Source organism: Lissotriton vulgaris, chromosome 2_2 (assembly GCF_964263255.1).
Source record: "Lissotriton vulgaris chromosome 2_2, aLisVul1.2, whole genome shotgun sequence".
Classification (NCBI taxonomy): domain Eukaryota; kingdom Metazoa; phylum Chordata; class Amphibia; order Caudata; family Salamandridae; genus Lissotriton; species Lissotriton vulgaris.
Genome location: NC_141688.1, coordinates 129,277,304 through 129,304,559, shown reverse-complemented (window position 1 = coordinate 129,304,559; position 27,256 = coordinate 129,277,304). Strand labels below are relative to the sequence as shown.

Here is a 27,256-nt window from a genome sequence, read left to right as displayed (position 1 = left end):
GGCACCCACAATTCTATGCAATCAAAACATCGCTCATCTACTCATGGAGATGCACACTATACACAGAGCTTAGGACTGAAGGTTGCATCATGACGAGTAGGAGGAGCTTGGGGCACAATGACAGTGTAAGGAGGTGGAAATGCTCAGCGTTTCTCAAAGAGAAATAGCTGGATCATTTCACTGATGAACAGCTGTCTATGGATTTAGCCAAAAGGGAGTTCATGTGCCCTACAAAAACATTTGAAAGTAAATAAAGATTATAAATGGCCCAATTGGGTTAGACAATGGCAAGTTAGATTAAGGTTCTTGGCTGGTGTGCAAATAATGACCATGGCTGTGAAGAGTTTGCCCCAGTGCCAGTAAGCTATTTGAAGACAATCTCTTAACCCTTTCGACGCTTTTGACGGAACGGTTCCGTCACGAGCGCCGGTTGGGCTGTGCTTATGACAGAACCGTTCCGTCACGGCCACACCCTTTTCTTAGAACCTTCAGCACAGCGCGAAAATTCGAGCCGCGCTGAACGTGTTAAACGTATATGGTGGCAATTACATGTCAGTGAATGAGAAGTGAGGAGAGTTTTGATCTGTCTAGGCATGGTGTTAACATTTGCCCCTGTTAACACACAATGTTTACCAATCATATTTCTACGAACTATACCAGGTTTACGACAAAGACTTGCAACCACCTTGAAAAACAGGTACTTAATGAACATGTGGTTGGCTCACTGGTGCCCATCAGCCTTTCAGAGGGACTGGCCAGTCAGAAAGACGCTACAAATTACGACAAGGCAGTCCGCCTCTAAAAATATAAAAGCTGTAGGAAAAATATGTTAATGCACATTAAACAAAAAAAACTGAAAACAGCAAACCTACAAGACAATAAAGAGACGTGCATGTAAAAAAGTATACTTTATTATTTTGGTCTGTATACATTAAAAATATCAATAAAATCAACTTAAAAATCTCTTGATACACACACAATTAAAAATCGTATTACTCATTTATAAATATACTGAAGTTTACAATAACCATAGCTCATGCCAAGAAAGCCTATTATACAGAAAATATGCCTTATGTAACTGAGGTAAGAAGCAAGTTAAACAGAAAATACTGAAGAGTGCAAACTTGGATGGCCTTTTGGAAAAATCAACATGAGCTCTACCTTTGGATCAGATTAGACGTTCACTGCATAGGGCAGCCAGTAATCGTCACAGCTCCGGAAAATAGAATAGAGACCATATAAACAAAGGACAAAACATCTAATACATATCCATCTTAAGAGGATGAAGCATGGTGATTTTGGCCAATTTGAAAATGGATAACTTCATGTGACAGCCTAAATGGTCTGAAAAAGAAAAGTGTACTCAGCAGTCCTTTATATTACCAAATCAAATTGTAGGGAAGTATTCTACAAGTGTTATTTAGAAGTCATGCAAAAAAAAACCAAGAGAGTGCATAGTGCTATTAGAGAAGAGCTTCAAAAGTGGTCATCTATACGGGTGAAACAGGAGTGAAGCTTTAATGGAAGTCTGTTTTCAGTTCAAGATGCTTTAGTTGTGGGGTTTTCAATGTCCATTGTACATTTTATAATTGACGAATTGTCCTTTGTTGAACTATTCAAATGTCGATTGACTTATTCTGCACATTCATAGACCATTGCTTATTTTTAATCCAAATGTTTATTGCTCCTTCGAATAGCTTAATCTGAGGCTATATCAATTCCATGGAGAGCTGCAGAATACACTCGACTTCCAAGAAAACAGTTCTGTATATGTAATTTCAAAGGCAGGTGTACAAAACGTTTAAAACAATGTCAGATATTCACTCCTTAAATAGGACCGAAAGAAGATCACACATTCACATTACTGACCGAATCCTTAATACTAAATAAAAAAGTCAATCCAGTTTAAGAGAATTGAACAGTACGCATTGTTTAGCTAATGCTTGTAGGTCAACCGATATCCTCATACAAACAATATGTATTTAATCCACAAACTGTTTACCTAGAATAATAACATTTATGTTAATGCTGTACTTACAAAAATTTAAAATAGGTAATCTGCTTAAAACTTTGAGTAAAATACATTTTTCTAAAATAAACGATACAAATGGTGTTTATCTGAACAGGCTTTACGTTTTGATTTTTTGTTAGAAAAGACGTGTGCGACTCCACGGTGATGCACACAAGGTAGAGTGGAGCTGCCCGGAGGAGCCCAGACGCTGTAGTAGAACTGGCGCGGTTTCAAATCACATGTCACTATAGTGTGAAGTTATGACCATATCTGTCTACAGCTCAGCAAGAATGTGTCTTCCAAATATCTATGTTGTGACAGTAACAAGGGAGCCCTTCCAGAACCCTGGCCCATGCACAGATTAGTAATATGAGCATGATGTGGCAGTGCACCGCCCACTGTACCAGTATCCCACAGGCCAAAAGAATCATTTCAATGGTCTCGTGTCGTAGACTAACTAAATACATAGGGAGCCTCAAAGTTGTCACATTTTTCTATTGAGTAGTCAAAATATGGCATAAATCGTTAGTAAATTAACTACTCCTTATAGCCCAGAGTTAGTTCTACCCTTTATAGTGGAACATTTATACATCCGTTTAGATATGGCGACCCTCTGTTTGCTACAAGCCCTCAGGCTGCTTCTACAGAGCATGGATATCTGAGCCATGTCAATGAGTGGCAAACCTCTCCTGGCCCGAAGGTCCTGGAGACAGCTGAACAAGGTACACAAGTCACTAGTCTACATAGCGGGCCCGCCAACATCCTTGGCTGATTAAAGTATAAGGCAATAATCTGCATTACGGTACTGAATAATGTAAAATTCAATCAAGTTAATCTCAATGCAGACCAGATGAACTTACTTTACACTATTTGCTATGGTCATAATATGAAAGCAGATGCTAGTTTTGCTGTAGTGTGAACCCACTTGAATGTCCACAGAGCACTTGAAGCATGTGGTGGAGACAGTACATTTTTTGCGTGCCTGTTTAAAACAAATCCGCAGGTTACACACCGAAATGTCCACTGTGGCTTCGGCATCCAAGGCGGCAAGATTTGGCATCAGTGGATATTCTCCTTAACTGAACACATTGCTTGATGCCACCCTGTCATTCGATGGATTGCCATAATGAGTTAGTCACACCTTGAGGTGTTGGCAGATCACCACAGTTGACGTATTATTTGTTGGGTTGTGGATGCTTCAAAGGTCCATCAGATTTGTTCAAGACTCCTCTTTCCCTTTGTTTAAATGCAGTCATGTGACGCTTTTATTGCAATAGGCCATTCACTGTTCATATCAATCAATGGCACAAGAGTGCTCCTTCTGATCTACTCTATGTATGTAAAGACATCACCCTGGTCTTATACTTTTGACGCGTCCTCCTCTTTATCCAATGCTGGCTTGTAGACAACTGCTTTGTTTACGTCCTCCTCTTTTTTACTGCTGCAAGAAAATAAAGATTGTCATCATTGCAGAGAACACATTCAGAAACCAACATTACTGCATCCAAGTGCCATGTATTTTATAGGTTCAGTCAGTGATATTACAGTCATATTTTGCAGCATTGCAACATTAGGGGCAGGGAAGCTCATTGCACAAATGGGTTGTTACGTTTGGGAGACTTTATAGGAAACTATTGTTTGAGCTGCTTTTGGGGCTCTAGCAGAGTTGGACTGGTTTAGGATCATCTATCAGTGTCAGAAGGGCTGGTCTGACAGCTCAGTGTGTTAGCTGGTTTTTGTCTGTTTGTGGGCCTGTTTTATGGTCTGGGGACAGTTTTTACTGTTTATTTCTCCGACATTTCTACAAACATTGCCTACAGCAAGCACAATTAATGCAATCTCTTATACCCAGAACTAAAGGAATTATGTAATTCTGCGGTCTCAGCATTTTCCTCACAATTATGGATTTGCCACATTTGCCAAATAATTATAGTTTGCAGATTCTGGTTAAACGGATCAAAAGCTGCTAAAAACAAGCTGTGACTCGTGTTGCCATGCAGTGGAAGGCCCTTTGAAAAGCTTCACTGGCCACCTTTCAGTTGCTTATTTTTGTAAACTGGTAATAAATAGTGAGATGAAACCTTTGCTAAAACGGTGTTAAAATGTGTAAAAATTACAAAATAATGAAGAAATAGAACAGCAAAGTCTGCTGCATAATGGTGTGTAATTTGACTTTTCTTGCCACATAATTTAGTGAACTCTGCTGCATAATCTGTTCCTCTCTTTGTCGCATAACTCCATTGGCCCTTCCCATACCTTGCAAAACACATACACAGCGTGTTTCCTTCACAAGTTCAAAACTGCCCCTATATGAAAATGTGGGCCCCTTTTCAAGCTATATGGGGCTGTATTACAAATAGGGAGTACTTTTGCTGTTTGCGCCACGGCACACCTTTAACAGGTAAGCAGGGAGCAAACAGAAATAGTGCACCCTATTATGATTAATGCATCACACTCAGAGCAGCCGCTAACTTGCTCTGACTTAGGGGCAGCGCATTCAATGAAATACTGAGTTGCTTCTTCAGAGCCACTTCATGTTTCTCTGTGCAGATGACAACCCACCTGCACTTTGAAGAGGGGAGAGCAGTTCCCTTGCAGGCAGGAGCAGTGAGTGAGTGCACCTGCCTGCAAGGGGGATTTCATAGAAGGCTAGAAGTACACAATGGAGACAGCTGGAAAACACACACACTCTCAGAAAGTGCTTAAACAAAAAAATGACATTTGAAAAAGCAAGTTGAAGAACACGAATTTATCCAAGCTCCAGGGGAGGGACAAGGGCAACAAGAGGAAAGAAAACCTATGAAACCCGATGAATTTGAAGCAAGCAAATGAGTGGTGATAAAGCCAGGGAATGGTAAGTAATGGGCAGATTCTACGCCCACTGTAAGGTAACAAAATGTCTCGCAACAGACAACACGTGCGGACTGAAGTGAGATCTAAAAAAGTGACTATTTGTCTACATGGCTCCTACACCCCCTTGTTAAGCGAAGTGCCCTGTAATCCTTAAAGATGAGGCAGTTTAACCACATTTTAGCATGATAAAGTTCATTATCTGAACTACATGGTCAGCACGGTTACAGGGCTCCGAGTGTTTTCTTCTGTGGTCAGATTACTACTTAGAGGAACCAATGTTAAGTTACTATGCTCAATAGACCTTTAATAAATCTGCAAATAGTACATTTCCAAGTCTACTACTGATCAACCTTTGCTTTTATTAATCATGGCTGACTTGTAGTAATCACAAGAGTCTTGGTGCAGGTGAAGGGGTTGTGTCGCATGGAGGTTCTTGGTTGAGAGGGCTGAAACACCAAGGTCCATTGTGCTACTTTCCACCATATGGTCACCTGCCTTATGGCCATGCAGCTGCAGTGAGGGTAGCTGAAGTCTCCAATTGGCAGGTCCAGTACTAAGGTTCAGTGACTGTGACCGCATGCCTAGAAGCAGTGTGCTAACAGAAAGGTCCTGCCGTGCACGTTTGAGACACCACATTCTGACAACAGATTCTATATTTAAGACATAAGCTTCATGATCCTTCAAACAAAGCAAACTGTCACTAATCTGAAGCTCTGCCAAGACTTACCGCATCTTCCTTCGAATTAGACAGCAGATGACTGCGAGAATGACAAGCACTCCGAGAGCACTGGCCAGCACCACGGAGAGGACAACACCTTTGAAATCAAAAGAATAAAGTTAGCAATCTTCAGAGGCGTGTGGTCCAACACAAGCAACAGGATGAAAGGATCCATTCACTGACCTATTTTTGCAAACCACACTTCATTCTGCTTGACAAGGGCAAGATAGTGTACAGTATGCTTTACAGTGGAGAACAGTGGATAGTTTAAATCCCTAGCTCTTATATCACACTTTGTGGAACACGTTTCCCCAAGCCCTCAAGTGGAGTAGAGCTCAAATAAGGGTGCAAAACAGTCTCCGTCCATATCTAGGCCGCACGGGTTTTATTGTAAAGGGCCATGAGCAGGTACGCAGGTTTAGAGCGAGTACTGTGGATCAAACGATACAATAGATGATTACTCCAAGCTTTAGATTCAAACCGCCCGAGTTGCAAATGTGGGCAAGTTTTTTTTTTTAGCTATCTGGGGCGGTATTACAAATAGGGCATACTTTTGCTGCACTTCAGGAAAAGAAACAGTTTTATTATAAGACTCAACAAAGTCAAGCTGCCCTTTTTATGATGTCTAAGAGGCTGGTCAGCTGAGTCGATACAGCTAACCTGACCGGCTGTTGCCTAAAACGAAGACTAATGACCCAGGATTGTTGGCAATGGTCAAAGGGGTTACTGAGGTGGGGAAAAAACTCAATAAGGAAAGTTCTTTTTGATGAGCTTTGAACACTTTCATTCAAATACAGGGAGTAGGAAAGTGTGCAAGGTAATCTCGACCAGTTCTGGTAATGTCCAGAAACCTAATGGTGGCTCTGTGTGTCTTTATATTTCTTTCCATCGCTCTTTATTTATTCCTCATCTGCAATTGGTGTTTTATAGTTAGTCCAAAATACCTATAATCTGAATCTTACATCCGCAATAAGCTATGTCTTTAACACATTCTCGTTACATGGGATGTAGCCTTTGCAATGGGCTACTCAATTTAGGGATTCACGCCACGTCAACAGGTTAATTGTTCTGCCTGGTTTACATCAAGTATTCTACTACTCGCTACTTGAATTCTTAAAGCAGGTGTCTGAAAAGCCTCTGGACCTTCACAGTTCACATCCCGTATTTGGGCACAACTCGTAGTTTTAATTTGGTTTGTCTAGAGGAGGCATGTGAATCCCTCTTCTGTGTGTAATCTCTTTCCTACTGAAGTCTGCATGGCCAAGTTGCAGGTTTCACCATTCATTTAACAGATGTATACGTTCATTGTCTCCTTTGCTATCTTGTACTCAGTCCTTGATGCTACGGACAGTGGCTCGGTCTCTGGCACGTGGTTGATAACTAGTTAATGATAAGCAATCCACTGTCTCGGTGCCGGCCTTCCTGTCCAAATGCCTCTGCAGATGGACTTTCTATCGTTACTCTGATCTGTCAAGCTCAAGAATAGGAGGTGGCATGCAAGCCTCTACTTTATTCCAAGTTATTTATTCTCTGTAACCTTAGCACTGCACCGCCTTGGACTACAAAATACTTGAGAACACAGACTTCATTGATTCTATTGTTGGTTTATTTCTAGCCATGCTGCAACAGAAGGTAGATGTTTGCCTTATGGAAGGTATGTTGTACTCTTCTGCTCCGCTCTGCATATGATCTCTTATGTTTGTGCCCCTTTAGTCATGCACGTCATACCTTTGTGTCGTTTCCCAATTATGGAAAGTTTCATCTTTCTGGGCTTCCATTTGCTTGCCACATAGACCTGGACATTTCCTTAGACTGTGCACAATACATCTGAGGCAGTCCAACCTTTCCAGAACAACTCACTTCTTCTACAGACTGTACGTGGATGGCTAGCGGCTATTCTAAATAAGGTGTTAGAGGATGAGGGATCGGGTAGCATGCCGTCAGAAGGATGCTGCAACTCTGAGCCACTGTTATGCAAATACGGCATCAGCTGACCAGCTCGAGTTATTCGGCTCTTCTGTACCCACTGGATACTATAAGCACCAGTTATGGTTGGGATTAGCTACCGCCGTCCCACAGTCTGTCACACATGGTCTAAGAACTACTTTATAACATTACATACCAATTAATTGGAGGAACTACAAACCTAACAACAGACCACCAAGTAAAGAAATATATCAAAAACAAATAACTTAATGCATTTAACATTTTCGATGGTTTCAGACTACATGTACATCAAAACCATCACCAGTTAAAGTGGATTCCGTAACCAGTGCTTTCAGGGTTGTGATACTATTAGAACTTTAATGATCTACACATGGGCCACATTACGGGGAATCTTTAACCAGTTTAGCATTTTAAACCTTACAATCTGCTGCTACTACTGGAGTATAAAACCACAGGGAATAAGAAGTGAGCGACTGACTGCTTGGCATCATGAACTTAGGAGGCTAACATATGTTAGTTCAGAATTAACTAGTCTATTGTGGGAATATTATATGGGTTTTCAATGGAAAACTGCCTTTCAAGTAGCCAAAACCCCCAAGCAAGCTGGAGGCACGGGTGCATGCAAAAAAGAGGACATTATTTGAAAAAACAAATGGCCAATTTTTGAATTTTGGAAAGGTTTGACAGCTGTATATGTGCAAAACAATTAGAAATCAAGCAATTGATGATGTGTAAGAAGTCATTAAGAAGAAACCGGCATAAGTGAACTAGAGCTGAGGAAAGCCGAAGGAAAGTGAATGATAGAAGGAAATTTAAGAAGTCATGAAAGACCAGAAAGCAGAGACGCAGGGCACTGGCCTTGTGCACAGTGGAGCAGAAAACTACTGACTGAGGAAAAGGCAAGATCCCAATACTCACAAATTCTGTACATATTGCAGCTAGCAAGATATTAGTGTGGCTAAGTAAGACAGGCAAACAATCAAGATATGTGAAAAACATGAGGGTGTATTAGAGAACTGGGGAAAGCGATACCACCCAAACAATTTACTCTACTCAAACTCGGATAGATCAATAATTTGTTGATTTCCTGAAGAACTTCACAACAGCCACCCTTCTTGCAGGAAGAGGAACATTGCTATAGAAACCAGGGTGAAAGCACACATAACTGTATCCTGGACATGATGCTGAGTTGTAGGGGAACCGCTCTGTGTCAGATTCTGAAATAAGAACTCTATGATGTCAGAGACAACGAAAAAGGGAAGTCAAAAACTATCTGTGCCTTATATCATCCATTCTCTTTATTGACTGTTGAGACCAAAGTTTTAGCAAAGAATCTTATGATTAGGCAGAGGAAGCTTCTGGAGACATGATGCACCGGGATCAGTTTCTCATGCTTCACTGTTTGCAGATCAGCATCACGCCCATCAATAACAGTGCATTAACTGAAATCATGTTCACCTGACCTCCCACCACCATTCGAAGAACAGACTTATCAACTGCATCGGACCACAAGGTCACATCAATGCTTTCCTTTTTTGATATACTGCGCACTTCCTGCCAAATCATTGGTTTGGCTCAATTCTCATATTTGGCAAAAATCAGAATGCTGAAACATGCAAAAATTGTCTCAAATGAAATATATAAAAAAAATCACCAATAAGATTTCCAATTTCTAAATAACAGGTACATTGACATTTAACTTGGTGTTTTCAACCAGATGCTAAATGACCTTTATGTGGATTTGTAACTAGCTATAGCAATGCTATTTGACACAATTTAAGAGGATGATATTTAAGAAATGCAGTAATACAAGAATAAATGCAGAAAAAGACTACATCAAAACCCTTGACACCTGTACATGTGGCAATTACTGCAAGCTAGCAAGTTAAATTAAAAATGTCAAAAGAATTCCAACATTCATAAGAGGGTGACTAGACTATATGTACTTAAACTGCAAGGTTTCCGCAACATTATATGAGCTAGTATTTTAAAATAGGTTAATTCTTTTGGGCTCAGGAGTGCATAGACATCTGTGAAGTATTCAGATTCATATCCACTGCAGTTAATAAATAAAACAATAAGATTTCTAATCCTATGGCATTCTGAAACCCAGTCCAACACTATATCAGTTGACCAGAAGGAGAACTGATCAGGGGATAAGCTGCCTAGATAAACCTCTTACCAGAAGTCATAGAGCGAGAAAAAAAACACGTCGCTGAATTTAAGAATGCCTGGGTGACAAACTTCAGAGAAGTGATAGAAAACAATGAAGAATTTAAACTGTCTTACAAAGCCAGGAAGTTGGCAGACTGGACTTGTCTGATGCTCTTTGCATCTTTTCAAATTCTAGGATTCCAAGATTGGAAGTTAAATGAACACTCTTTCTTCCCCCATCATATATATTTTATTCTATGATCTATTATGTGTTTCTTTGAAGGATTCCATGTTCAACAACATGAATTAGCCACTGCCACATTTCACTGTATTTTCTGTTTTATGAAACACATTTTGAAAATATTGCTGGATCTCTGAGCTACCTTCAACACAGTCGATCATCCCACCCTCATGCGCAACATGAAGTCTCGAATATGAATCACCCTCAATTACCTTCATGGATTCTCTTCCTACCATTCCAACTGACACCAGTTTGCTTACATGGGCACCTACAGGTACAAACCAATCCAATAACCTGCGAAGTCCCTGAGGGTTTCATTCTCCTACCATCTTCAACCTGTACATCGAGCCGCTAGGTGCTCTACTCACAGATCACAGCATCAAGATTCACAGATTCACAAATATGCCGATGATACACAACTCTACTTAAGTATCCCCTGAGGCTCTGACATGTCTAAAACAAACACTGCCTTCATATCATACAGAACTGGATGTCCTCACCTTACTCAATCTTAACCTAACCAAGACAGGATTCCTGAAATTTGCCAAGAGCAACAAACAATATAAGCCTGGCTCAATGACATGAGCCTTGAGGACTTTGAACCCCTACTTTCACTGAATGCAAAGTCACTTGAATTCCAAAACAATACCCTCCACCCCAATGAATGCATTGCCAAAAACAGGAGGCCTGGTACCAGCTCTCTTCTAAAGAAGGTGAAACTGCTACTTCCAGAAAGTGACTTCAGAACTGCTGTCCTTACCTTGTACTCTGGCATCTGGACTGTGGTAATGCCTTTGTCTTTGCCTCCTAGACTCCATACAGACAACCCTTAAGATCATTCTACAAGTTGAAGCAGCTCTCATCCAGTGTCTGTACTAATATAATCTCATCACTCCCTTCCTTTTGGAATTCCATTAGTTTACACTGCCAGTCGGCACGCACCATCTTCAAAACCAGCTGCATCATTTACAAAGCCATCACGACCAGCGTCCACTATCGTCTTGCAGACAAACTCACTATCTCTAGTGGTTCCTAGCACACCTACAGCAAATACACCATCAGAATGCAGACTAAGGAGTGTACAAATGACAAAGCAGGCTGGAGGCCTTTTTGATTTATGCACCCAGGATCTGGATCCGGTATCCATTAGGACGGTCTCAAAACGGCTCCATTTTAGGGAAGAGTTGAAGATGCACCTTTTTATAGAATATTACATCACAATACATTTACAGTCCACAAATCGGCTACCACTCAATGACTTTGTGCTGGTCTTTCACCCCGTACAGTGCTCCAATGCCTTTCGGCTAAGTTTGTGCAATGCAAATACCACATGCATACATGCAAAAGTGAGTACCGCAGCGGTGTGGCTCCAATGATCCATGAGTAGTTGCTCTGCTGAAGTTTCTTCCCAGCTGCTTCTGAGGCCCATTCTGGTCAGGTACTAAGACAGGTCCACAGCTTCTCCCCGTGGAGGAAAGTTTCAATTTTTTGTCAAAAAGAAAAAGAAATGACTGCGTGATGACGAAGAGAGTTCGAAGTCCGAGAGAAGGCAGCTGCTTCTAGCAAGTCGAAACTTGCTGCAGTTAAGAGAGTCAAAAAAAGGACAGTGATCGCAAGGCATCGCAATCACTGTTTAATGGTTTAGCATGCAGCGAACAGGAATTAAAAGAAGAAACTGAAAACCATCCAGAGACTCCGGTGGTCTGGATCTTGCATCCTTAGGAAGGAGGCAGAGTTTGAAGATGTATGCACAGAATAGCATTGATGGGAAAAAGGCGACCCTTTTTAGATTTTGTTCCAAAACACTTTGTTTCAGCCACTGCCTACCCAAAAGAAATTCCGTGGAAAACAATCAATCAATCCAAACTGAGGTTATAGAAGAAAGCAATGAGGAAGAATCCATTGATATGCTCACGTAGAAGAGAAGTGTACTAGCAGCAAACTCTTTCCACAGGTCTTGAATACATAGAACGAGTGAATGCCAAACATGACCAAATTAGGTTGAGAGAAAGGACAGTCATGCATAAGAGTTCCTGGGTGAATCTCACTAAGGAACGGAAAACCCATAAGGTCAAGGTGCAATGTCATTTATCAAAGTGAGGAAACAGTGCGTGAGCCGATATAGACATTCTTGGTCTATATCAGTGCTCCGAGTAAGAAATTAAAGACATTGCACTGTCTGTAAAAGAAAGCCCACAGACTGATCTTGCAAAGTGCTGCAAATAGAACTTTCTTCTAGTTTGCAGATGCTTTGCAGTCTCTTCCATCATACTCTTAGTGCCACAGCATGCATGCTCAACTCAGCTCTACCTGAAGGATGGTGGTTGCCACCCTTGCCACACTGAGATCGCCATCTTCTTTCCTTTATCCTCAGAAGAGCTGTGGGGCAATGCAGGGTTATCCTTCTGCTTCACACCCATGTTTAGGATCCAAATACAGGACTAACCACACCAAATGTACTTTTTTAACGCAGCAAATCACTATTTTATACTTTTTCAATGTATTAGAAATATTAAAGTAAGACTGAACTTTGACAAAAGTGAAGAGATAAGAAAATGCTCAAATTAGGGTATTATTGTTATATTGTAAGAAACATTATTGCTAAATCTTTACCATACCTGAAAGTCTGAAAAACAAAAAAAAAAATCTGGAGATTGTGCCACGCTCTGCGGAAATCATTTAACAATCTTTTGGGCATGGCTACATGGTCCAACAAAACACAAGAATGTTGCACATCAGGAACAATTTCATGTCTCTTCTGCATTTGTCTCCATTTGCTGAGGAGAGAAGCATGGCTATACCAGACCAGCCTACAGTTGTATTTCTGATTCCCTTATGTGTGTCAGACAAATGTACAGATGCCTCTATCTGAGTTATTATGCCTTTGAGAATAGTACAAAGTCTCAGTGTCCAAAGTTAATGTTACACAACTTCACAGTTAATTCAATGGTTCTACGTAGTTTGGCTCGTATGTTTTAACAAACTCAGACACTATTGTGGCTCCTGGTAAATAGGCCACCATGGGCAAGTAATTGAATGGCCGCAATTGATTTTGTTGTGGTTCCGAATTAGGTGACCCTTGAGCTGTCCAACTCCAATCCTGCCAAGTCCCCCATTCTGACAATCCTAGCACCCAACACGTTTACTTTTGGCGTTATAGGGGCAATATTCTTGAGGACTCCAATCTGAATATTCCAAGTTGTATTTATGTCAGGATCCCACATTACTCTAAATCTATTGTAGGTTCTTCAGGAAACCAAATTCCAATTATTTTCAATTCAGGACTTAGTCTTTTGATTTGTATTGGCAATATCCTGCACCACACCACTGTTAAATTCACCCAGTAACTATTGTGAGGTTATAAGACAAAAAAATAACATTTTACATAACTATGAAAGAAGTACACATGAACTAAAAGCAGACTAGGAGCTGGGCTAAACCTGGTGCCTTTGAGGCAGTCTTGCTCACCAACAGGAAGTACTTTTACAATAACATGACGGCAAAATCTATAGATAACCATGGATAATAGTCCCTTCAGAGGTTGTGGCATCATTGTGAAAGCGGCTGAAACAGAAGTGCTGGATACAATAACACCATGGCAGGATTAAAATAAATGTATTACGGAGCTCACTTTAGCCATAATTGGTCACTTGATGTAGTTGTGGTGTACAGACAGACCTGCTACTAACAGCATACAGCGATACTCCACATAATGTCAGGAATTTTGGGTGGCATAAGGGTTTATTTGTTTAGTAGAGTGCATATTGTGCCTTTTCCTCGGACTAGGACCTTCCAGGAAACTTGATGCACGAACGCGAAGCCTTAAACAGGCCATCTAGTGTTGAGAAAACAACAGTTCTCTTTACTTAGTCCTGCATCTCAAACAATGCTGTCAGTGGGCATTCTAGAGTGTTGCATTGTTTGATTTGGTGTGCTTGTGTTTCGAGGCCTAATATGACAATCACTGGACAGCCCCTTTTAACTTCCTCAAGACTCCATCACACATCAGCCAAAGTGAGATCTGGGAATAGTGAGCGATTATTGGACCACACTACTTTCTGGATTCCACTGGGGCAAACATGGCATCTGCTTCTACCAAATACCATAACAACACTCAAGTGTGCTTTGAAAATCACCAGATTATCGCTCTGATAAAGGCAATTTTGTGAAAGGCTGGTGTGGGACACTTTATCCTATACTGAAAAAGACAGTTAATCCAGAATATTTTGTTTTGAACCCTTAATGCTAGAAAACCCATGTTTATCCAACCAATACAGCACGCTCTACAGAGGAAGGGGCTATTTTCATAGATAATACACCAAGAGGCCAAGTATTAGGGTATATGTAGAGAGTCTATCATTGTTTGAAAAACGATCCAACCCGTAATGTTTACCCTGAAACACAACTGAGTTGCAATAAAACAAACTAAGAAAAGATGTGGCCATACAACTCAGATACTCCATGATTATCTGTTCACTCTCTGGACCGAGCAGAGGACGTGCCTACGGTCTCAATCACGATCATTTCCTGAGGCTGCCATTGATTGAGGCACATAATATGCCGTTTTACATAAAAAGTTTGTGTAGGGTCCACTCCAACGGCAACAGAGTCTGCAGCCACAAGGTAAATCATCTTGAAAACTTACTTCACAGATATATTTAAAGCTCCAGTTAGCAAAGATTTTGGACGACCACCTGTGGCAGGAAGTGAACCCCTCCTTCCAGTTAGGTAATAGATGTGAAAGTACTGGGGGCAAGCTCAGTCTCCAGCATGGAGTCACGCTCAAGGCTGATTATAATACTGTAATTAAAAGGTAATAAACCCAATGGAAAAAGGAGGATATTTTTACCTTAATGTTTGCTGGGTTTTAAAAGTTGTTAAAAATGGCAGAAAAAGTAGAGACTGGGTCGTGAGATGGATGGCAACAAATGTAGGTACTCACTCCCCAAGATTCCCAGTACTCTCCATTGATAATACCGGATCGCTACTGAGAACTACCCATAGCCCCCTATCAAATAAATGAAGTGTGGGAATCAAGAACCAGACAGTATCTGCTTACTGTAAGCTCTGGGAGACATCCTACCATTAAGGGGCATAGATGTGCCCCACCTGACAATTTCAGTCTCCCTCGTCGCAGACCTTGGCACTCCAGGAGTGCACAATGAAGTAGCCGCAGAAAACTACACTCACTCTATCAAGAAGTAGATGATGGGTGGAGGAAAATATCCAGAATGTCCTGCGACAGTCCAAAGCGGATTCCAGGAGTGAAAATATAAATATGACGATCTTACTACGCACAACTCACACATTAATGAATAGCAATTTTTTCAATTGTACACAAATTACAACTATAAACTATGGTTTATTCATATACTTAAAAAAATTATTAATACATGATTAAATCTAGCACGTTAGCAAGGATCCAAACTTTAAATAGCTCTTCAACCATACCCAGCAACATACAAGCACTTCTGTCTATACAGATGACAGGCACTAAATTAAAGTAAATTTTGCCGTCTTAGCTTATTGCTATTGCTCCTTAAATTTACTAATTGCTAACTATGCATTTTCCTTCTTTCGCTAATAAAACCATACATTATTTCAAACATTAAGCCGTATCTCTGCCCAGTGAGTGTCAAGCACGTTCATCAAAAACTTGCTTTGATAATGCAATTCATGTCTCTCGTCAGTCAGGATTGTCTTGAGCTTCTTCTCCCTTCCCATTTTTCTTCTTTCTTGTATTCGGATTCATCGTAATCGGCGTTCTCCAGGACTGATCCCAGCTTGCCCAGGAATGGTTGCACAGCATGCCAGAGAACAGGTCCATACCCATTTGAGAAAGACCTCTAGACTACTCAAGGATGTTCCTCTCCGCCGACCTTGCTCTAAGAAGGTTTCAAGGAATGATCCCAGTCTCCTCTAGATAGTCTTTGGCTTATTCAGAAAAGCCCAAGTCTATTGGCGCGTATCCTTAGACAGCACTAGGATGGATTCCCAGCCTTCAACTACAGTATTAAAGCATGCCCAAGTATATTGTGTGAGTCTGCCCCAAAACTCAAACTAGAGCCTAAATAAAGCACGCTCAGAGCTCAAACAAACATGTTCAAAAGTCTGAGACCTCCCAGTCTGCTCCAGTATTTGCTGCCACCACACAATTTTATATTTCCAGAATCTCCTAATGCCTCTGTAAATGTTAAGCATTTTCCCTGCAGGTCACATATTTTATTGGATCCTCTCCTACTACTCCAGTTTAACCCTTTCCTATACACCCTGTTCAAACTAAATAGCATTTATCCTTACTTGTTATATGGTTTGCTGTGATGCTCCTTCAATCTAAAGATACCTGCAGCTTAACAGTAGAATCTTTTGGTACTTCCATGTTCATTTTTTGGCAGTGAGAACCTTGCACGGAGGTCACTTGTGTAAACCTTGTCTAGGCTTACAACCAAAATGTGATAATAATGATGATTTGTGTGACCAAATAAGAGGTACTGTGGAGACACCGTTAGTTGGTGGAGGCAATGTAGTTGCTGGGACTTCTTGGAAGTTAAAGCAGTAAAATTAGAGAAAGATGGACCATCATAATGGGGATGTGTGGTGTGCTGGGGATCCAGCACACAAAAGGCCTTTTATTGTGCAGTGCATGATATTTTCATTACCAGGACTAGATTTGTGGAGGCCCAATGAATGCATATAATGCATCTGGGCACCTGTATAATTAGAATTAGAGGTTATACATTTATAAGATGGTGTATTAGCAAACTTTGACCTTTAGTTTTCATTTATGTAAGTGTGGTGCCAGGTTCGGTGCATATGGACAGCATCATAAAAGCTGATGGTTGGTCTGTCCACCCTAAAAAATCTGGTATATTGATAAACACAAGGAGAGGTCTGAAGTGTGGATGGGATATTAAAACTATTCCTGAAACGTATTTTACCAGTAGGAGAGCTGTCAAAACAAGGTATTATTGATTGGGATGACAAACAAGTCCGCCCTCTCCCAAGCAAAGCATTTTAAGGCACATTTAGTAACTGGCCAAAATTTTAAAATGCAAGACTGGTCTGCTCTTAAGCTGCCAATGGAATAATAACATAGGAATGTCTCCTGTTTATGAAATCACCTCTAGGGCTTAAATATCAATATTCTTCAAGATCTACTTCTGTCAGGTACAGGTTTATGAATGTCTACCCCTAACCCAATCTCTAATCTGTCCATTTCTTATAAATAAAAAGTCTATTTTTCAATGGACCATAAAGTCATCATGTTTCCACCCAGCAAACATTCTGCAGATCCTGGTCCATCATATATTTTGCATAGTGTGGCCATCAAAACTTCTTCATTTTATTATCATTGGTGAATTCTGCCCTAAACAAAACTATGGATGTTGGTGCCAGCCACAGTTTCACCCATAATCTCAATGTGGACTGAAGAACTGTGGCATGTGAATGAGAAGGGTATCCTAGAGGCAGAGCTGAAACTCGGCATAGACTGAAGTTTTTAGAATTTGTTTACCCCTGGGCAGGGCCAGAAGTAAAGCTGCTCAAGAAAGTGAGGCTTTGGGGGTGGCGGTGGTGGGGGAGGGTGAGCTCTAGTACGAGGGTTAAGAATACCTTGCACAGTCGGCAACAGTTGATTACATTAGATTGGATCCTGGCTCCCAAACCTTACGCAAAGAAACTCTAGAGCTCTAGTACGAGGGTCACATGTCTGACTGGCATGGAGACATTAGCTGATAATGCTCTCTGATAATAGTCTTACACCCATCACCAGGACAACTGGCGTGCTCTCTTCTCTGTAAACCTAAATAAGCAATTTTTTAATCAAGAATACTGGTGGTGCACCCCAAACCTGCGTGCATGAGATGCATTCTAATGCACGAGGGTGTCCTGCAACTCAAACAACAGGGTGGAGGCCATATGACTAGATCAACTGATCCTGATTTAATGGGAATGGGTAAGCTAAAGGCGATGATGCAAAGAACTAGTGGTAAGGACCTCCTCCTTCAAGTCCTACAAAATGTGTTTGTGTTCAGAGTATGTTAATAGAGTGTCCGGATTTTAAAAAGAGATGCTGCACCTAAAGTAATATTCATTGCGAATCCTCATATTTACATTTATCATGAAATCTACTTCTGCCGGCAACAAAATCCCATCACTAGTTCTTTACTATTTTGGTTGCCCACTCCTGGGACGTTTCTTAGCCCGGGTGAAAGGCACTCAGTACTGGATTCCCAAAATAGTCTGTCTTCTTACCTAGAGAAGAAGTAAATAATGCCCAGTTTGACAGAAGGTGTAGTTGGGTAAACTGGCAGAGAGTAGCCAGCTCATGAACTACAGTAAAAGGCTGCAGCAGGTGATGACAGCAGTCTATATATGATCGATCACACCTCTTGTGTTCAGTGGCAAGTCAGTGCTGTGAAATGTGGAACTTGCCTAAGGAGTACTGTGTCGTTTTTGCGATTTCACTGAAATGTAATTTGTTTTAATATTTCACACTACCTACGATGGTAATGAACTAAGTATGTATTTTAATGTGCTTTCATGTAATGTTTGTGTATATTTTATGTGGACCTCATTGGAGATCCAAATTCTTAATAAATATTGAACTGAGTGTTGTTTTTGGTTGCATAAAAATGGTATGAAGTGCTGGAGTGATTGACATTATACTTAATACACCACACCACTTTTACGGTCTTATAATTTTACTTGAGCAAGACTCACTTCACCAGCATAAAATCTTAAATAAAAACAAATTTAAATAAAGTGAGTGCTGTAAATCATATTGCCGTCAGAGCCAAGAATATTTTTCAGGTGGGTGGATCGTTGGTCACAATAAAATACTCTGATCCGAAGTTTCTGCACAAGCACAGTGGGCAAATATTCACTGCCAAGCAGGTCTGGCTAATGCCTGTGCGTGCGCCAACACATTCCTGGGCAAAGCAAACCTTTGTCTTAGACCAGAAGTTACAATCCTTAAATAAAGAACATATCCAGTGTTCACTACCCTCTAATAAGGTGTATCAGGTCCCTCTGGAGCTTCCAGTGTGAGGAAGATGTTCTATATGCTGCTTACATATCACTGGCCAGTCAGATGGGCACCATGAACCTCCAGTGTTATCTACATCCAGGTAAGACAAAATATACACCCTCCTCCAGAGAGATCCCCACAAATTTGCATGAAAAAGGACAAAAACCAGTGTGGACTACTCCTCGAGTATTAAAAAAAAGTCAGTGCTGCTGCTTACACTCACAACAGTGAGCTCAGAAGTCCAGTGACCACACATACAAAAGTCTTCTTTTGAGGAACACGCTAGGTATCAAATTCAAACTCTAATTCCTGAGCTTCTTCCGATCTTGCACGATTCCCTTTTAATGGTCTCCCTGCAAGAATCCCTTTGAGTGGTCTCCCTGCAAAGCAAAGTTAGGGCTGTTTCAGTTCACTGTAAACATGATCATAGCAGAACGGCATGCACATGCACTCCACTGGGCCTAGTGCCAGTTCCTTCCACTGGTTGCCCATGATGCCGCAGTTAGACGCCATCATGTTGTGTGAAACAGAAATCTCCAAACCAGTTATTTGTTCCATTGTTCATTATTGGAAATGGATGTCAGAGCAAATAATGAAAATTGCCTAAATATGACACAATATCATAAAATCATTCAAGAGGGGTTCTCTTTATTTCTAGAACTTAGTTTGGCGTGTAACCAGCTTTCACGGCTAGAAGAGGAGACTTAAAAACATAACATTTGGGATGATATGCAGCTCGGTGCGTTATGGTGCTAAGGTTTGAGTCACAACACTGGTTGCTGGATTAAAGTCAATTGTGAGATTTCGCAGATAGGCCGGTGACTCTAAACAGGATTCTAAAGTGAGGGCAATCAGCCATATCTGGCCTGCCTAAGATAGAATGTATTCTGTAAATACCAGACTACCTCCCCAGAAGAAATGCCTTTAAGAAAATCTTTCCATTTGCCTCCAAGCCCAACAATCTGTCTTTGTTACACAGTTCTCGTTGTGGTGTTCCCCGAACAGTGTGCGAGTAATCCAAATCTACGATGCAGTAGTGTCAATCCTTAAAAAATAAAAAACTCCCTCTGTGACAACGACCAATAAGAACCTTTTCATGTCTACAGACCACTAATACATCAGAGCCCTACAATGAATGGGTGATGAATGGTCTTAAGAGGTTCTGATGGTAGGAGTTGAGGGGCATTTGCTGTCAAAAGAAATATAAAGATACTGTATCGGGATAAACAACGAAGTAGGCCAAACTCAAGTAATCCTACTGTAAAGATAAAATTAAATGCATTCTATCGCTCCTACAAGGTTATGTGGCTTGTACAAGTAGGCCTTGTTGCTTCTCACAAGTGGATGGGAGATAGACTTTCTAATTACAGGCAGCACCACTCAGACTATCGCTCAAAAAGTTAAGGGTAGACATAGTTTCTTATCACAGGAAGTGGCACTGGTCCTGTTGCTCAGGGAGACAGAACTATCAAGTTCTTGCATAGGTTTTATAAAGCATAAGACAAAATCAAGATAGAAGTCCCTGGCATCTACAGACCTTTTTGTCGTATAATGCCTTAAGCCTTATATGAAAACTTTAGCTGGCAATATAAATAGAACCAAACAAAATAACTACTAAAGCTTGATGGAAGCAAAACAACAGACGTGCCAGCTAAGGTCTTGCTATCGGTGCCACGTTACAGCTATTAGGTGAAAGCAAATGCCACTGCCAAGCAACACTGCATCACTTATGCTAAATCATACTCGCATCCTGTACTAGATTTAAGACTCCCTTACAACTGATGTACAGAGCTGCCTGCATTTCCCGTGTGACAGTAGTTAAAGCCTTATTCTGTCTGATTGGTTCCAAATATTCCACATTTCCTTAATTCCTTATCTTTCGCATCTTTTGTAATTTGTCTGTGTATATTGCCTCATGAGTGGAAGCAAATTCCAATACATCATGTAATATATAGGTAGTGTAATCCTCCTCTCATGAAATCAGCCTGATGTTTCTTTCACTGGAGTCATGGTGGACTTACCTTGACGGAAAGAGATCCGAACTCGCCTTTCATCAAACTCCTGTGGATGTCTGTAGTTATCAGTCATCTCCAGAGGTGAAGGGTCATTCTCTTGTGTGCAATACAGAGCAGTCTCCAGTGCCACGAGCTAAGTAAAGGAAAGATGAAGATGAATGCAGAGGTATACAAGCAGCATTGTTCTCACAGTACCATGGATGCGGCCGGGCAAATATCGCCAGGAAATCATTATATATCTTTCATATACCCTAGGCCATAGGGAGACCTCGTTCTACATTTAAAAAAACAGGCAAAGCAACAATGTCAAATCATCCAGGATACTACTAGGAGCTTCTCCACTTCCTTTTATGGTTTACCCACCTGTTTCATTAGCACTCTCACACATCACACATCCTTCTCACCAAACAACCCAACCAGGTCGGTAGACAAGAGGGGAAAGGAGCATAAGCTCTGAACACTTGTGTTTAACATCATACTACCCTGATTCGCCACTAGGCTCACGCCCTAGTTAGAACAGGAGACAAACTGATATGGTGAAGAGAGAAGAGGCAGGGAAAGAAAGCATTAAAGAGGGTAAGTAGGGGTTGGTGGCGCGGTAAACTGAAGAAAAACAGAACACCTTTAATCAACAAATCACCTGTGTAATAACAGCTGGAATCGGGCGGGTCACCCATCACAGAGACAGTTACACCGACACCCACAACATCTCTCATTCAACCCTCAGAGTGCCCACTTTAATACTCTCCACAAGGGAGGGTGCCACCCCACTGAAGAGGATAGGATGGATTTCCACAGGTCACATTTTGTTTTACAAGGAACTGTACTAATACTGTTGTGCAGAGGTGCGCCTAGACAATAGGGCTGACCGAGGGAGAGCTCCTTGGCTAGAACATCACTTTTTAGGCCCTCATCGGCAGTGCTGCACAGTGAAGGCAGTTTGCACTACATCATCATCTGGATGACTGGCACATTATCCAGGAGGGCAACGATGCTCCAGGCTATGTAGAGCCCGAGTATGCCGCCACGCGCGGTCCTAGAGAAAACAGAACCTCTCGCTTCCTTGACTGCGTCACGACGGCCCCGTCGCTGCCTGACCCCGAGATTCGAAGACGCACGCTGCGTCCCGTCGGCCATATTGAGTTCGCAAACTGCTGCGTCCTCCGTGCCTCCCCTTTGCGGCTCTAACAGTTCATCGCCGTCTAAAGCTGCACCAGCCCAAACCGGCGCCTACCACAGTAAGTAGCGGGACCACCAGGCCCAGATGCAATTTCTAGTGTGCAACTGTAGACATGTAGGACAAAGTGTCTAAAATTACAGGACAACAGGTCCATTTTAAGGATACCCGTAAGAAGGTCAAGCAATAATATGACAGTAAAGACAATGCTGACAATTACAAGTCAAAGTAGGTTTATTTTCTTTGGTTTGTGTAACGCATACCACTATTGAGAAAACATTCATACATAACTGGACTTATTTAAAGATTAAAAAACTAGCAAACATGCACCCTAAACAGAATTTGATTGAAAGATTGTCATTTGAGAGATAGTATGTGTGTGTGTGGTTGTATGAACTATTTCTGATGCAACTAGTGAGGGGATTCCGCCAACCTCCCTATTGTGCTGCTTGCCTTACCTCTGGTTCCATTTCCACCAAGCTAGAAAGGGCTTAGTCTTCGGTAGTAGCTTCAAGCTCTTGTACTACAAGAAATGTCATGTGCAGCAGCACAATAAATCATAGAAAAGCATTAGCGAAGCCAATAGGTTTGATACGTGCACTTGAGTGCTGGTAACAGCAATAAAAATGGCAATTGCAGTGTAAAACAATTAAAAGATTGCTTTGTGCATTCATGGGCCCAGGAGCCCCTTGGAGTCTCTCAATCTAATAAACAATAATTTAAGTTTACTTTAGGTCTCACACAGCTTTCTAAGGCCAGCCCTCAACCTTGGACGGATTATGAGGCGTAGCTTAGTCAGTAAGATTGGGTGTGTGTGTGAATTTCAGATTTCCCGACAATCACGCAGAGGTATCTTGTGAAAATACATTATATGAGCAGCCATGCGTGAAAGGGGCTTGGGGGCAGTGCATTAGAAGTACTTAAAACACAATCGTTTTCAAACTAACACATTTTTTTTAGGACCTTCAAAATAGAGCGCAAGTGAATGTTTGTTCTGTGTTTATGTGAAAATCTGGCAGTTCCGGCTGGATTGTTCCCATTGGGCGCAGGGTCAAGATCGATTTGCATATGGCTGGGTCCAAACTAGAATGGCACGGTGAGCAAAACAACGATGGATGTAGGACCAGATCTCTATACTGGGGTGAATGTATGACATTGTTCTGCATTCTGTCCAACAACTGTTATTTTTGCCCAGGTGAAATCAGACAGACATCTAACCATATTCGACTGAAAGCACTTCTAACTCAACTACTTACTACAGAATACATTTTTTAGGGGGCGTTTAATACCCCAAACACCCCCCTGAAGCTATGCCCCTGATTATGAATTCCCATGTGCCTGCCAAACACGTGTCATATCATTCCTCACTGACACTCGGACTTGACTTTGGTGGGCAATGAGAACAGACGGGGTGGAGACTTACTAGATGTTTGCTGACTGACACTAAAGCTATGAACCAGGTAATGACGATTATTGACACTTTCAAATTAATGTGGGGACAGTCTCCTCCCCTCAGGCATTATGGGAAGTATTTAGGACGCAATCTGAGGTGCTATGATTATTAGCATAGTAAGCCACAACCGACTCTGGCTAAAAACTGTAGAGCGACCAGTGGCAGGGCTCTTCGCCCTAGAAACCAATTCCTACTTCACAAACAGATGAGCTACTTTCACATATAGGACATCACAAACCAAACATCTCCTATGGCATATTCTTCTAAAAAAAGATCTGGAGTTCTGGCTGGTGGCACAGGATCAGATTTACCACTCGAGATGCAAGTACGCAAACTCCTTTGCTGGCTCCCAAAATGAGTCAACCCAGTCGCCACACTATAGAACCTAGACCCAATGGCGGCCAACACAATTAGGAGGTGGTGAGGTGGGTGGAGGGTGAGCGGGTGAGCGCAAGAGGGGGAACGCACAGGGGTAATAATTAAAAAAGAAAAAAACACTTACTGTATCTGCTTTCTGCTTCCAGCATCGCACCTCAGTGAACTTCATCGTCCCAGCAGGCACTGGGGCAGCGTCACAGACTCCCATCCAATCCCCCGCGCAGCTCTCAAGCTTGAGAGCAGCGCAGGGAGCGGGCTGAGAAGACTCTGCTCAGGTCAGAGAGCCTGTGGGGTTCCTCCAGCCCGGCTGCTCAATGCAGCGGGGTTGGAGAAACCTACGTACGCATGTGTATTTGGCTGGCCTGAGACTGCCAGCCAATAACACATGTGCACTTAGAAGTGCACATAGCACTCCTCCTCCCCGTCCGATAACCCGCCCCACTCTGCACAACTTGGGTCAGTGCTGGCAAGTGAAAAATAAAACAATAGTAAAACATTGTTTTATTTTTCACTTGCTGGCTCTGAGCCAGCGGGGTGACGCTCCTCCTCCATTGCGGAAGAGCAGCCCCTGCCTAGACCCCAAAGGTAGCCTAATCACTGAATATGGTTGTCTTCGTCAGGCTTTTGCATATTACTGAGCCCTGTGTGTGATGGATGACCCTCCTCATGTGGAGGCAATGCAGGACTTTGTTTCCAACCTTTTAACGCAGCTCTTTTCTTTTTACAAAGAAAACCGTGAGAAACCTATCAGCACCGCAGAGCAATGAGAGGCAGCCGGTCATCTTGAAAAAGGGAAAACGGGTCCAATGGCTTCCCAGTGGGTGATTTTTAAGGGCCTCTTGGATAGGTTAATCCTAAATTCGGTTGCACTTTTCAAGATCTTTGTTGGGGACCGTCTGCTGTAATCCAACCTGGCCAAGATTGCCCTGATCCACGAGCCATGCAGGACACTCGACTCCTGCACTTCATTCAGATAAATCTCTCTATTAAACACTACTCAGGTGATTAGTTCTCTGGTGCAACCAGATCCAAATGGGTTTGTGCAGAACTCGTCTACAAGGCATAACATTCAGAGACTCCATATTCTATTAGCACAGGAACACTGGTTGAGGGGACCCATTGCTTACGCTATACTTCCAGAAATAAGGCTTGGATTCAATAAACAGGTAATTTCTCTTTGCTACTCTTGAAAAAATTAACTACGAGTCCAACTTTATCTGGTTCATCCATCTGCACTATACACAACCCACAGCTGGGCTAAGTATTAACTAAACACTCTCCCCTTTCTTTCCAATAGAATAGGCAATGAACAAGGGCTGTCCCTTATACCTGCTCCTATTTGCCTTAGGCAAAGACCCTCTGGCGCAATAGTTCCACAGAGGTGCCCAAATTGTGGACTTTGGGCCAGAGATAAGGAGGACAAAGCGTCCTCTATGCAGAGAGTCTCCCTTAGCTCCAGCATCCAGCCTTATCTGGCCTGTGTGCCCTTAAATGTTGTATATATGCAGCACATTTTCAGGCCTCACGCTTAAATTAGTTTCCTACGTTATCAGGAGCAATGCAATGGGGAAAGCACTGGGTGTCAGCCCTTAAGGGACATAAGGCTTAGACACAGGATGGTCTGCGGAAACCCTTTCTATGCTTGTTCACCTTTGGCTATCCTTGATGGTGCGAATCTCCATAATTCAAATGGTGTCAATCCCTCAAACACTGCACTTACCCAGTTATCCACACACCAACCCTGTGACTTTTTTTTAACATGATTCAATGCCATGTAAACAATTGTATATGGGATGGGTGTTATCTCAGGATGGCCATGAGTAAATTCACGATGTCCCCGTACAATGGAGATTTGGTCATGGCTGGCATGCTATTGTATTAGCTCACCTCCCACCTGGTCGTCTGGAAATATACAACTCCATCTACGATCCCACTTGCGTGATAGGAGTGGTGGTCCATCCATCCATCTGCCAACCCACGCACCCACCAGGATGCATCCATCCACCTACCCAGATTAGTCCATCCATCTGTCAGTGTGCCACTCCATCCAGCTTCCTGCCCAGTGCAGCATCCTTCCATCCATCTATACCCTTTACATTAATCCTCACACTCTTCATCCACCCATCCATTTATACGCCCATCACTCTCCCAGTCCACCATAAACCATAACAAAAACATCAAAATTATTTTTAACCCCTTGCATGCGGTGTGCGTCGGACGGCCGTGAGCTGTCCGATCTGCGCACGTGTGGAATTTCGCTACAGCGAAATTCCGGCCGCGCTCCAGGGGTTAATATGCTCAAGATAAAGAAAAACTGAGGTGCTTTATACCAAATTATAGGAGAGGAAAACAGCAAAGAATTAAAATACATTTGAAAACCATAATAAAATACCATGCAACAGGCGAAAGCTTTTCAAATGTTGCACAACGTAATCTGTTCAGTTGAATAATACCTTGCTGTTCCATCAGGGCTCATTAACACAGCAGTGCTTCTTAATGGACGGTTCTAATATAGGTTTCGGTCAGTATTTAATTGGTAGAAGAATAAGTGCCAGGGCTCAGTGTATTTTACAGGAAGCCACTGAATATTTAACCACCTACCCTGCCAGAATTGCCAAATGCCAAAACATTCCTACAAATCTGACAATTTGAACTATTTCAAGTCACATAAGGTTGTCCTGCATGCACTGGTATTGAATTGACAAACATTGTGCTTATGTTCTGTAGTTCAAAATAGGCAGACAGTGCCACCATGTGGTAGACTTACATAAAGAAGTGCCAGTTTTGAGAATTTGGTGCCGGTCCGAGCCCGGGAAAACTACGGCACAAATCAAGCACTAGTTTTGACTAGTGCAAAGAGAGTTGAAATTACATCACTACAGCTGTTAGCTGCACAGCATGACACAAACCTGTTAAATAGAACTTTCTGCAATTCCGGACAAATGGTGTCCATTATGACATCAATAACGGACACTGTGCTCAAATTACGGATAGTCTGTGAAATTACGGACAGGTGGTCTCCTTAACAGTAAGGCCTGTAGGATTCCAAGCCCCAAGTGCTGGCACAGGAGCCAAATAAACTGAGCCTTTCTGAGCCACAAGAAAGGCAGGCACTCGGTGCACTGCCTGGATATGCTCCTCCCTCAGCTTCTTCTTAACTGCGGACTGGGCTAGTTCTTCCTGGCTGGATCGGCTCTCGATTTGAAGGACTAGTCTGCTTATTCAGTTATTCCCCCCTTCGAACTGGGGAGAGGGAAGGACAGCTTTGGAATTGTTGAAAT

At 42.0% G+C, this 27,256-nt stretch overlaps 1 protein-coding gene across 1 annotated transcript in view; it reads right to left on the bottom strand.

The window, feature by feature from the left end:
- Nucleotides 1–885: 885 nt before the first annotated feature.
- The window catches only part of CA12 (carbonic anhydrase 12), a 198,520-nt gene continuing 172,149 nt past the window's right edge, over nt 886–27,256 (bottom strand). The window contains exons 8-10 of the mRNA XM_086959440.1: nt 20,974–21,100; nt 5,592–5,679; nt 886–3,452 (exon numbers count right to left, since the gene is read on the bottom strand). Coding sequence (XP_086815566.1) covers nt 3,371–3,452; nt 5,592–5,679; nt 20,974–21,100 — 297 coding nt within the window. The 3' untranslated portion in view covers nt 886–3,370. The remainder of the gene's footprint in view (nt 3,453–5,591; nt 5,680–20,973; nt 21,101–27,256) is intronic.